The 12,665-nt window shown below is 33.1% G+C and overlaps 1 protein-coding gene across 1 annotated transcript; it reads left to right on the top strand.

The window, feature by feature from the left end:
• Window positions 1–2,560: 2,560 nt before the first annotated feature.
• On the top strand, window positions 2,561–8,008 carry LOC18031914 (nucleolar complex protein 3 homolog). Its single transcript, XM_006422173.2, has 13 exons — window positions 2,561–2,766; window positions 3,091–3,260; window positions 3,373–3,572; window positions 3,743–3,951; window positions 4,065–4,167; window positions 4,832–4,995; window positions 5,452–5,590; window positions 5,682–5,858; window positions 5,952–6,088; window positions 6,340–6,669; window positions 6,794–6,933; window positions 7,032–7,129; window positions 7,295–8,008. The coding sequence occupies exons 1-13, from the start codon at window positions 2,606–2,608 to the stop codon at window positions 7,799–7,801; spliced, it is 2,535 nt and encodes an 844-aa protein (XP_006422236.1). The 5' UTR covers window positions 2,561–2,605; the 3' UTR covers window positions 7,802–8,008.
• Window positions 8,009–12,665: the final 4,657 nt, after the last annotated feature.

Below are 12,665 nucleotides of genomic sequence, written 5' to 3'. Positions count from 1 at the left end.
TTGTTTTTCTTCTCTTTTTTTTTTTTTAACGTAAAATTTTAAAATTGTAATTAATATAAACCTAGCTATAATATTTACAACATAAATAGTTATCTCTTTCTCTCTTCTTTCATCTTTTTGGTGGCCATAAAATTTACAAAATAATATAATTTATTAAGCCCCAATGATCTATCACATTATAATGCCGTAGTTGACGAAAAGAAACAAATGTCTGCCGCTAACTAAAATAATTAATGTTTGATTGGTCGTCGTCACCATAAAATGAGCTCAACTACATGAACTTCTAACACTAATAGTTTGAAAACTTGTACTATATGAATGCGATTGCGGTGGATGAAATAGTTCGGGTCGGCCTGGTCTTCCAGGCCTCCGCGTTAGGATCTGGAGTGCTTAAGAAAAAATAATAGAAAAAGGAAATTTAAGTTCTTAATTCATAAATCAATAGTGTTTAAAAAAATTTAAATTATAATAATAAACTCTCTTTAAGTGTTAATTAATAAAAAAGTTGCTTGAATTAGAGATTCTAGTTTTTTTTTTTAAAAAAAATCAAATCACTAAGATTTTATTGTAACTTCATTTTATTTATTTATTTATTTTGAAATATCCATTCTCTTTAATTTATTGTTGATTATAACAACTTATTGATCATTAACTTATATTAAGTTTACAATAATTTTGAAAATATTAAAAAATGTTGAAAGTCCGAGCCTCGCTCTTAAACTTTCTCTACAGTAAGCTTGAGAAAAAACTAGCCTATTTTGCCATCTCTAAAATGCGAAGCCCCCTACCTCCATCACCATCAATTAACAGCTTTAAGAGTTAAATTTTTTTTAAAATGTCTAAAAGAATCAATAAGATATGATCATATGAAAGGGATCATGCATAAAATATAAGATTTTTAAATACCTACACATATTGTAAAAAAGGGGGAAAAAAATACAAATTAAATTAATATTTTTCAACTTGTAATGTTCGTAATAGAAATTAAACGATACTCAAGTGTATGAGTTTATCGATGAACGCGTTAGCTTGTTTATGTGTTTTTTTCTTTGTAAAAAAAGCAATGCATGCATGCATGTCACGCAGGTATATTGCGAAAATGATAGGTAGATATGCAATAATTAATACAGATTATGGGTAGTACCTGAGGGTGAATTAATTAAGCTAGGCAGTCAATTGGCCTACATAATTTATAATGAAAACAATATGTGATTAGCCTTTAATTTTTGCTTTTGCGTGTCTCGTTATGGAGTTATTATTATCATCATCATCATAGTACGAACGGTGAAAGTACAATGCTGCTGTTTTTGTTGCTGCTGTATTTTTTATTTAATTTATTTTTTTAAAAAAAAATTGATTATAAAATGAAGTTTTTTAATATCTAAATACATATACAGTTGTAGTACAATCTATAGGTTTATTGATATTCATTGGAAAATATACTCCAACTAATATTTGAGGAAAAATGTACGATCCCATGCACATTTGTGGGAGTCTAGAAAAAGAAATATTTAATTTGAGTTTAGAGCTTTGATCTAATACATACAGTTACACGCTTTATAGGGTGTGTTTGGTTGTAATATTAAGAGGGTATTAAATTACTGTTCACGTTACGTTAATACTTGTATCATGTTTGGGAGAACATAACACGGGTTAAGGGTACTCTAGCTAATGCGGCAACTGCCGCATTAGCTTACCTTTTTTCTTTTTTTCTTTTTTCTTTTTTCTCTTTTCCTTCTTTTGCGTCTGCAGCTTGCATTTTTTTTTCTTTTTTCCTTCTTTTGCATTTGTTTTTGCTTATAATAATAATAAAAAATAAATATAACTTTTTAATTTAATATAATATTATGTAACATTTTTTATTTTTAAATTATAATTTAATATAAATTAATAAATATATAATTTATTATTCAATAATATTATATTATATTTTTTATTTTTATATTGTAATTTATTAATAAATTTATAATATAATATAACTAGTAATAAATATTTAAATATGAATAAATTTGAATAATATTAATTTAAAATTAATAAGAATATAAATAATAATATAATAAAATATATAATTTAAATTAATTACAAAAAATTAATACAGTACAGTGTAGCGCCAAACATTGTACAATATTATTATAATATAGTGCTAATATAATACAATATAATATAATACACTAATATTAAAATAATATAATATAATATAATACAATCCAGTATGCCAAATGCACCCATAACGTATGATTACGTGCGTGGTGATCTCCCCTGGGTCCAAGTCTTTCGCTTGCGCAATAATAATGGGCTGGGCTGCACCATTTGTCTCACATATATTGAATACTCATATTGAACGAGCTTACCAGATCACGGTGCCACTAACACCCAAGTATTTCCCGTAAAAATCTGTTGTATTAAACCCCTGACCCGGATATTGATCACGGACACGGAGCTGAATCCGGCTTGTACCAGATCCATTAAATCATTGAGGTTTTGGCCCAACCTTTATTAGGCCCAATTCAAAAGCCCCCAAAATTTCCTTTTCATTATCAAAACCCTAAACCCTGGAGTCTCATCTGAGACTGGAACCAGTGCATTGACGTGACGAATTCGAACGATGGGGAAGAAGCAGAAGCAGAAGATAATACTACCGCCGGAGCTTCCACCCGAAATATTGGAGGACGAAATAGAAGTTTCGGATGAGGACTTGCAATTCGTCAGCGAAAATCGTGACTACGCCGGCTTTGTTTCCCGCTTAGACACTCATTCTATCACCAAGTTCGTAGCTTTTTAACTCTTTGCTTGCCTTCAGTTAAAAATTAGAACACGAAATGTCGTTGTATTCTTTTTTTTTTTTTTTTTGGTTGCTTAATGAGCTCAATATTCATGCTAATTTGCAGAAGAGGTAACTGAAAATAAAATAAAGGCTAATGTTTAAAGAGATGAATGTTTAATTTGGAAAAAGGATCAAAGTTGCAATTTTTACTTGTGTTTAATTTTGTTCCGAGAAAAATGTTTAAAAAAATTGTGAATTATGTGAAATTTGTGTTTTTTTTTAATTGTATAATTTGTCAAAAACATTTGGATTTTTTATTGCTTTAGGCATGTAACACGGGTTGCGGATGTGAAGGAAGATGATTTGGAGGCATTATATGAGAAGCGATTAAGGAAAACGTCGGTGCTGAAAGAAAATGAGGATAAAGGGCTTCAACTTGATCCTGTTGATGCTCTTCCTGTCAAGACATTGGATGGGAAACTCTATTACCGGACGAGTATTGAACTTTTTAATGTTTCCCTTGGTTATTCTTGTTTTGAATCTCGGATGTTCAGTGTTTCAATTGTGGGATGAGATTTGAATGGTTTGTGGTTTCACCTATGATGCAGGACCTAAACCAGAAAATGGCGGAGATGAAAACGAAGTAGGAGAGGGTGAAAAGGATGGCGGTGGAAATGAAGGCATCATTAAGCTGACAAAAGCAGAGAGGAGAGCCAAGCTTAAGAAAAGTAAGAAAGAGGCAAAGAAAGAAGGGAAGAAGTTGAGTAAACCTGAAGAAGCAGAGCAAGCCCCACAAGTGGCTGTGCTGGTACTTTTTTCTTGTTTCTGGATTTCTATTTAACATTTCAATAATTTTTTACCCCCTTCTCAAATGTAGTATAATCTCTTCAAACTGCATCCTTAGTGAGCATGTAATCATAGCACATCTTATACGTGCGTTTTGTATGTTCCATGATGCTATATTTACTCTTTTTCTAGGCTGAGGTGAAAGAAGATCTCACGGCTGAAGAATTGTTTGAAAGCAAGAAGTGTAAACTTGCAGAACTTGGAATGGCACTGCTTGCTGATCCAGAGTCCAATATTAAGTCTTTGAAAGAGATGTTACAAATTGCTAGAGATGACAATCCTTCTATTTCCAAACTTGGGTTTCTGTCATTGTTGGCTGTTTTCAAAGACATTATTCCTGGGTAGAGCTCATGTTTTGTTTTCAAATTCTCCCTGTATGCTTTGTGCATGTTCACCTTTTGTTCTCTACTTATAATTGATAAAGTTTTCTTGCTTTTCTTCATTTATAAGGCAGCTACCGGATTAGGCTTCCAACTGAAAAAGAGCTAGAGATGAAGGTTTCCAAGGAGGTTAAGAAGATGCGATTTTATGAATCAACACTTTTATCCGCTTACAAGGTTGGACTTGTTGCTCCTTTTAGTGACTATTATTTTAATCAGTTTCTGTCTTTTGCAATTTGCATGCATGCACGCTTACTGTGCATTTTTCTTTATATCATTCACATGTTTTGTTTCTTTTAGAGGTAATTTTGAAGTCTTGAGATGACCACAATCTTTGTGTAAGTTGAGCTAAAGGCCTAGAACAGAAATTTGATTGGAGGGAACTCTAAGGAGGATAAACAGTTTTTAGAGGCATAAAGAATTTTCTTTTAACTACTGCCAAAACTCCTGGTTTCATTCGCTTTTATAATTTGAACTCTATTTTTGAATATTTGGCATGATTTTAGTTGCTTGGTCAAGCAGAAGAGAGAGAATTTAAAGTAAAACTTTGGGAGAGGTATGGAAATCAAGGTAATGAATTACATTAGGGGAGAGGAATGGAAATCAAAGTACTGAATTACATTTTATTTATTTAAGAATTAAAAAATGAACCCCACCCCTCTCTGGTATTTCACTTTACATTTTGACTCCTGTCATTTCAAATTGATATTTTTCACTCATATTTTATTGGGAGAAAGAAATATCTAAATCCTTGCCATGGATTAATATTTTTCACTTATTATACTGTAAGGCTATCATAATTTACTGTGAATTAATCTTCTTCTTGGATACCCATTCACAGGCATACCTCCAGAAGTTGATAGCATCAGAAAAGCAGCCTGTGTTTCACCAAGTGGTTGTTCGTTGCATTTGCAATTTGCTTGATGCAGTTCCCCACTTTAACTGCTGTGAGATCCTGTTGGAGGTTGTTGTCAGAAACCTAGGCTCCCAGGATGTTGTTGTGAGGTTCCGTTATATTTATGCTTTTGGCTCTTACTATTTCGCTTCCTTTTCAATTATCTAGTGGGGTCTGGAATCTTGTATGATGGACTGCAGATAAAATAAATGTGCCCTGGTTTCAAAAACCCAGATAATGTCCTTTTTCTTTCATCATTACTTCATTGAGGTTGTGACCTGTCTGTTTCTTCATTTCCCATTTTCCTTTTTCCATAATTTCCAAAATTGAGTAGTTCCAGTCCCTTTTGGCAAATGTCTCTATGCCGGCCACGGTTCCACAGTGAACCATCTTTTCCCTTTCTTGTAACAACTGCATAAATAGGACTGTGGGCTAGAGTTTTCTTTTGCTTCCTCACACAATGTACATTTGTATTACCTGTAATCTGTTTTTAGTTTCAAAGACAATGGAGTACTGTCAAAGATGGTTTTCCTTTTTGTAAAACTAAATTGCCTACTTATTGGCAGGAAACTTTGTTGTGCTACAATCAAGTCACTTTTTACCAACGAAGGAAAACATGGTGGTGCGGCTACTGTTGAGGCAGTTCGATTGATTGCAAACCATGTGAAAGTTAAAAATTGTCAATTGCATCCTGATTTTGTTGAGGTATGATATGCCTTTGGTTTCCTTATTCAGTTCCCTTTTGTTATTCGAATTTTCTACTAAGCTGGTTTAATGAACCTGGCATCTGTCCTAGGTATTTATGTCCTTATCATTTGATGAAGATCTTCAGAGACGTGAAGTGCCAGATGATAAGAGCAAAGTTAAGAACAAGAAAAATAATAAAAGAAAGAGCATTGAGGAGCCTAGCCAATTGCAGCAAAATGAAAGAAAGAAAAACAAGAAAGAATTGATGTTAAAAACGAGAGAGGAGGTATTTATTCTTCCAAAACCATCAATTGCTTCTTTTTTTCTGAAGTTTTGCTCATTATAGTTATGGTACTGACGTTCTTAGTGCTTCACACAGGTTGCTGCTGAGTACAAAGCTGCTTCTCTTGCCCCAGATGTTATGGAGAAGAGAAGGATGCAGACCGAAACAATTTCTGCTGTATTTGAGACTTATTTTCGAATTCTGAAGCACACCATGATGTTCACTGCTGTCAGGTGTGTTCCTATATTATACAATGAAGAACTGGGTTCAGTTGGGTGTGGTTGTGACTCTACTGTACTACAAAGAGGCAGCACTTTACTTTTCGGTTGCTGGAATATTAGCAAATATTATCCGAGATAGCAAAGCAACGTAACTAATCATATATAGCTAGTTTGAACTAGGGCATACATGTTTTGCATGCGTCGTCTGTCTGGAATTTCATGTGTTTTGAGTGGTTGCTTAGTTTACCTGTTTCTTTGCTCAGTTCTGAAGCAAATGCTAGTTCGATTGGTGGTGCATCTGGTGCGCACCCACTGCTTGCTCCATGTCTAAAGGGATTGGGAAAGTTCTCTCATCTCATTGACTTGGATTACATCGGCGATCTTATGAACTATTTGAAAAGGCTTGCTGGTGGAGGTAGCAGCAATGACGGCCCTTCCCAGAAAAACTCGAATCATTTGACTGTTACTGAACGCCTCCGATGCTGCATTGTTGCTTTTAGAGTAATGAGGAATAATCTTGATGCCTTGAATGTTGATTTACAGGACTTCTTTGTCCAGCTTTACAATCTTATTCTTGAGTACAGACCTGGAAGGTTAGTTCTAACCATGCTATACTTAGATCTACAATTTTTCTTGAAAATTTGTTATGGAAACCGCACAAATACTGCTTCTTATTAAAACTTTTCTCATTTCATTTGCAATGTAATTTCTGATCAGAGATCAAGGTGAAGTGTTAGCTGAGGCTTTGAAGATAATGTTATGTGATGATAGACAGCATGACATGCAAAAGGCTGCTGCATTTGTAAAACGGTTGGCTACTTTCTCATTATCCATCGGATCTGCAGAATCCATGGCTGGTATGTTTGTTATTAGATAGAGTTTGTTACTATTTCAGGTACTTTGTTATGGTTTTACTGAAGTTTATTATATGGTTAACTTTTTTGCACTCTTGCAGCCTTGGTCACTTTAAAAAATCTACTGCAGAAGAATATTAAGTGCCGAAATCTGTTGGAAAATGATGCTGGAGGTGGCTCAGTGTCAGGTTCTATTTCGGTGAGTTCTCTTGCTAGTCTTGTTCTGTAATGTTAAAGTGGGAGAGATGTGAAGTTAATGATGACATATGACCCAGCCTACTATTTACACGACAATGGATTGGGGAAGCTTGCGTACCAAGACTGATCTAATCTCTCTCTCTCTCTCTCTCTCTTACACGTGCAGATATATCAGCCCTATGCCATGGATCCCAATTTAAGTGGTGCACTTGCTTCAGTCCTCTGGGAGATCAACCTTCTATCTAAACACTATCATCCATCTATTTCAACAGCTGCTTCAAGCATTGCAGGCATGAACTCTGCTCATAACCAAGTTTATCATGCCATTCTCTCCCCGCAACAAGCTTTCATGGATTTGTTACTTGAAAGGGAGTCATTCAACTCAAAGAGTGATACTCAAAAATCAAGCAGCAGGAGGAAAAGAGGAAATGGGACTTCCATATTGGCAAACACTGAATTATCATCAAACATGTCAGGTTCAATTGATGAGAATGAAGTGAGCAAGAAACTTGGTGACCATTTTATGCTTCTCCGCAACATTAAGGAAAACGAGAGATTGAGGGATGAGTTAGATCGTGCAACGTTATCCCTACATTTATATGATGAATATAAGAAGCAAAAGAAGACTGGAAGCACAAAAACCAAGAAGTGCAAAAAGTTGTTGAATGCTTAGTGTGATATTGTCTGAACCCTGATAATTTGGAAATTTCATTTTTGCTTCTTCTTCCCAGTTTCCTTTTTTGGAACTAGAAATTTCTCCTAATGTGAACTGCTGCTAAGGCAAATATAAAGTGGTGATGGATTTGTTAAAAAATTATGTAGTACCAAAATGATAAATCTTAATTATACAATATTTCTTGAGGCTCCATGCATGTTAGTTCCCATGTATGAGCTAGTTCCCATAACATGTCAAATTGTGTAGTCATGAACTGAGATGATGCCCATTCAGGAGTATCCTTGGACCACAAAGTCCCCTTAATCATGTGCTTTGGAACGTGGCTTGCCCTGATAGGGTTTCAGCTTCCATGAACATAAAAACATTACTCAATAATCACATGAACATTCTTTTCTTTACACAAATGACAAAGCCAAAGCCAAGTCATTTTTTAGTTTTATAAGATCTTTCGGAATGCCAGTTTCAAGACTTTTGATGATCAATGCAAACTTAAAAATTGCATGTGACTCCTCTTATCTCATCACATGCTTCTCTTCATTCATGATTGAATTTTCCCGAGAAAAATTCTCATGATTATTATATATTATAAGCTACCCAGCTCCAGGCTCCAGCTAGATCACTCGTCAACAGCAAAACTACCTATGGCTTCTCGAAAATAACTAGACAAATATATGCGTTATATATTTTTTATATATAACAAGAAAAAATGACAACCATGTACCCTAACTTCGTCTTATACAATTAGACACCTAACATTTAAGAATTAAAACATTGAACATAAGTTTCCTTTCATTACTATTTTTCGCTTATTCGTGGATATTAAACATATTATTGACATTAATTTTATTAGATCTACGTAATGACGAAATTAGTTATGTAAATTGATCAAAAGAAGAGCCGCACACATAATAAATATGAAGTCATTAACCCGTGATGGACTAAATTAAAAAAAAAAAAAAGGACTCTGGGGATTTGAATTTGAATATCCTTTTTGGTGCATAATGTACTGAAGCTAATGATGATTATTGAAAAAAATAATAATAATGAATGTGATTCTACAAGGAAGCTAGCATGTGCTTTTGCCGTAATTGAAGGGCAAGTCAATGAACATTCATTTTCATGGTTCGACTGTTCAAGCACACGTCAAAAAGTCGGTTCAATATTATTATTATTATTATTATTATTATTTTCCCCTCAGCTTATTATATGCTTCATTGTACGAATCATTAGAAGTGCTTTCTGTAGAAGCACTCCTAGATGTAATAAAAATAATGGAAGCTTTTCCTAAAGAAGCTCAAGCACCCGATCGTAATGACATGTGAGTGCGACCGACGCCATTCCTGAAACAGTATGCAAAGATCAAAGAAGAATATTCTTACGAGTGGGAAGTGCTTTTTTTAAGAAGCACTTTCGATAGCTGGCTCAGCTCAGCTGGTAACCCCATGCATTATTAATGCTAGCATACGTAGAACACTAAAGTCTAAGCATTTCAGTTTCTTTATAAACAAACATATTTTGATTCTCACCTGCAATCCCATAATTTCAAGAGCCAATCATGGATGAAGGCCGCGTCTTATGATTTATAATATAATAAGTAAACTCTGACAATACACTTGCAAAATTGTCAATAGAAGAGTCACGCAGTTCTGATCATATATATGCATGCTGTGAACAGCTAGCTTATCATTATTATTATTATTATTATTTGTACAAAAAATACTCTCCTTCATATGTAATGATTCATTTATGTTTTATATAATGATAAGCTTTTGTGAGAAGCTATAACTGCATTCATACTGAAACTTTTTCACTGGTTTTAAACTAGGATAAATGTTCGTTTAATCATATATTTTAACTTAACTACATTATTAACCTGTTTGGGAGTGTTGTGAGCTAGTTGTGCTGTCAAAACTTAACTACTAAAGTGTTGGTAACATTTGTAGCCAAACATTTTAATAGTTGGGCTTTGATAGTTTCGTAAATTTTTTTTCCAACTTCTACTCTATAGCTATGACTTTTACTTCACAGCAGCTACAGCTTAAAAGTTACAGCATCTCACTCCCAAACACACCCTACATTTCCACCCTTACTTGTTACTTCTGTTTTGCTTTTACAATAATAAGACTTCTTGTAATAATATTCTTTACATTAATTAATTTATTTATAAAAATCTAATTAGAAAACTAACAATAATTATTTATTAGAATTAAAATTGAACATAGACACGAGTGCATTGAGTCGAATTTATTAGGATTAAAATTGATAATGTATATTTTTCTGGTTACTCACCGAATTCTGACTAAACTCTTCAGTCTTCCTCTGCTAATTATACCCAAAAAAAAATGATCAATACCTAAATATAACTAACGTATATGAAGGGCACTCAAATAATTTTTTCTTTAATTTTTTATTCATTTTCTTATCCCCCTTCATATATTTTGTTCTTTCTTTTTAGTCATTCTTATACGTCGCTGAGTGAGAGATATCTCATATTGTAAAAAGAATAAAAGATTAAAAATTAGTCTTTTAACCTACTACGTATCACAAACCAAATCATCAAACTTTGAAAAAATAAAATTCCAACCTATATATTACAACACACGATCAAAACACTCTGTCATTCGTCGTATCAAGACTCTTTTTTCTTTTTTCTTTTTTCTGTTTTTTCCTTTAATTTCTTTTTGACTTTAAGAATTTTCTTTGGTACCTATAACTATCTAAAATATTTTATTAATTTTAAACTAATTTAAACAACCCTAGTTTATTAATTTAAACTTTGTAGTCAACATAATAACATCATCAACTACCAGTAGCAGCCTTATTAAATCAAGTTCTAGATCTAGGGGGGGTAGCTGATCACAAGTTTCACTCGATTTTCTTGCTTAGCTTTTGAATTTTTTAGTTCAGTAGATTATTCGTAATCATGATTACCAATTATTCAATTAAATCACTAGTCATCTAGAAAATATTATTTAAATTGCATGTTCACTTTAGCGTCCATGTGACACGACATTGCACTGAAAAGCTTTCGAGTCTTAATTCTTATGGTATCTTTAGTCAATAAAATTATGCTTCCTTATCTTTGCCCCATAGAACCCACAAATCAAATCAAATTAATTATTAAAAGTTAATTTTCTCTTTTTCTTCTGTCTTGTTTCAGGCGTCGTGTCGTAAAGGGTAGAAAGATTATCCGTGATTTATTCATTAACCAATATATATATATATATATATATATATATATATATTAGAGAGTGTGTGCTTATTAGAGATCTCTCGTTATATTAAAGTCAGGATAAAGTAAAATATATATATATATATATAGATGCCACTTGTTTCAAATGTGGTATGAAAGGTCATACTGCAAAGTTTTGCAGAATGAACAAGAGACTCCAAGAGCTTGACCTCAATGAGGACATCCTTTCCAAAATAGCCCCCCTCCTTATAGAGTCCTCAGACTCTGAGTCTTCCATGTCGGGAGATAATGACCCCCTCCAAGTTGATGAGTTATTTGATTCAGACACCTCTGCATCTAGCAGCAGCAATTCTGATTCGGATTCCTATTTAAAGAAAATCAATGTTTTGACTAAAGACCAAGAAATTTTTCTTGAACTTGTAAAGCATATTTCAGATCCAAATCTTCAAAAAGAATATCTTGATAAACTTTTGAAAACCATGGATTCTGACAAAGCCGGAACCTCAACTGAGATTTCTAAGGTTCCAATTATTAAGAAGAATTCTTATGATCTCACTCAAATTTTGGATAAAAAGAAAACAAAAAAGGCAGTTCCTAATATCCAAGATCTTCAGAAAGAGATAAAAGAAATCAAATGTGAAATCAGAGATTTAAAAGAAAAACAAAAAAGCGATTCTGAGACTATCCAACTTCTTTTACAAAAACAATTGCAAGATAATTCAGACAATGAATCCAATCCTGATGATGGTGAGGATATTAAAGTAGAAAACATAGAGTCTGTGCCCAATGATTTTCTATTTGTTTTAAAGCAAATCACCACAAGAAAGTATTTGATTAAAGTCACTCTCATCTTTTCTGATGATTTTGCTATGGACGCCATTGCCCTTTTTGACACTGGCGCTGATTTAAATTGCATCAGGGAAGATATCGTCCCCAAAAGATTTCATGAAAAAACAAAAGAAAGACTTTCTGCCGCTAATAATTCAAAATTGAATGTTAGTTCCAAAGTTGAAGCCTCGATTTATAATAATAAAATTGAATTTAAAACTTCTTTTGTTCTTACAAATGATATACACCATGCTATCATTTTAGGAACCCCTTTTATAAATCTTATAACCCCGTATGCTGTCAATTATGATGGTATATATTTCAAAGCAAAATCCAAAGACCTTGTTTTCTCGTTTATTGAAAAACCCAAAACAAGGAATTTGAATATTGTCAAAGCTTGTTCTGTTTACCAAAATAAGATTAATGCCATTCTTAAGTCCAAACAGGATGATTTATTTTGCTTACAAAAAGATTTAAATTTCCAAAGAATTGAGAATCAACTTCAGAATGATTCTATACAAAGAAAAATTCTTGATTTCAAAAGCCTCATTGAAAAAGAAATATGTGCTGATTTACCATCTGCTTTTTGGAAAAGGAAACAACATTTGGTAGATCTGCCTTATGAAAATTCTTTTGATGAAAAACAAATACCCACCAAAGCACGTCCAATCCAAATGAACATGGATTTGGAACAACATTGTAAAGATGAGATTAATGATCTTGAAAATAAAGGACTTATTGTAAAATCAAGATCACCTTGGTCTTGTGCCGCTTTTTATGTCAACAAAAATTCTGAAATTGAAAGAGGCGTTCCTAGACTTGTGATAAATTATAAGCCCT

The sequence above is a fragment of the Citrus clementina genome, unplaced genomic scaffold (assembly GCF_000493195.1).
Source record: "Citrus clementina cultivar Clemenules unplaced genomic scaffold, Citrus_clementina_v1.0 scaffold_9, whole genome shotgun sequence".
Classification (NCBI taxonomy): Eukaryota; Viridiplantae; Streptophyta; class Magnoliopsida; order Sapindales; family Rutaceae; genus Citrus; species Citrus x clementina.
Note: the sequence above shows the minus strand (reverse complement) of the source record. Positions and strands in the feature narration are given on the sequence as shown.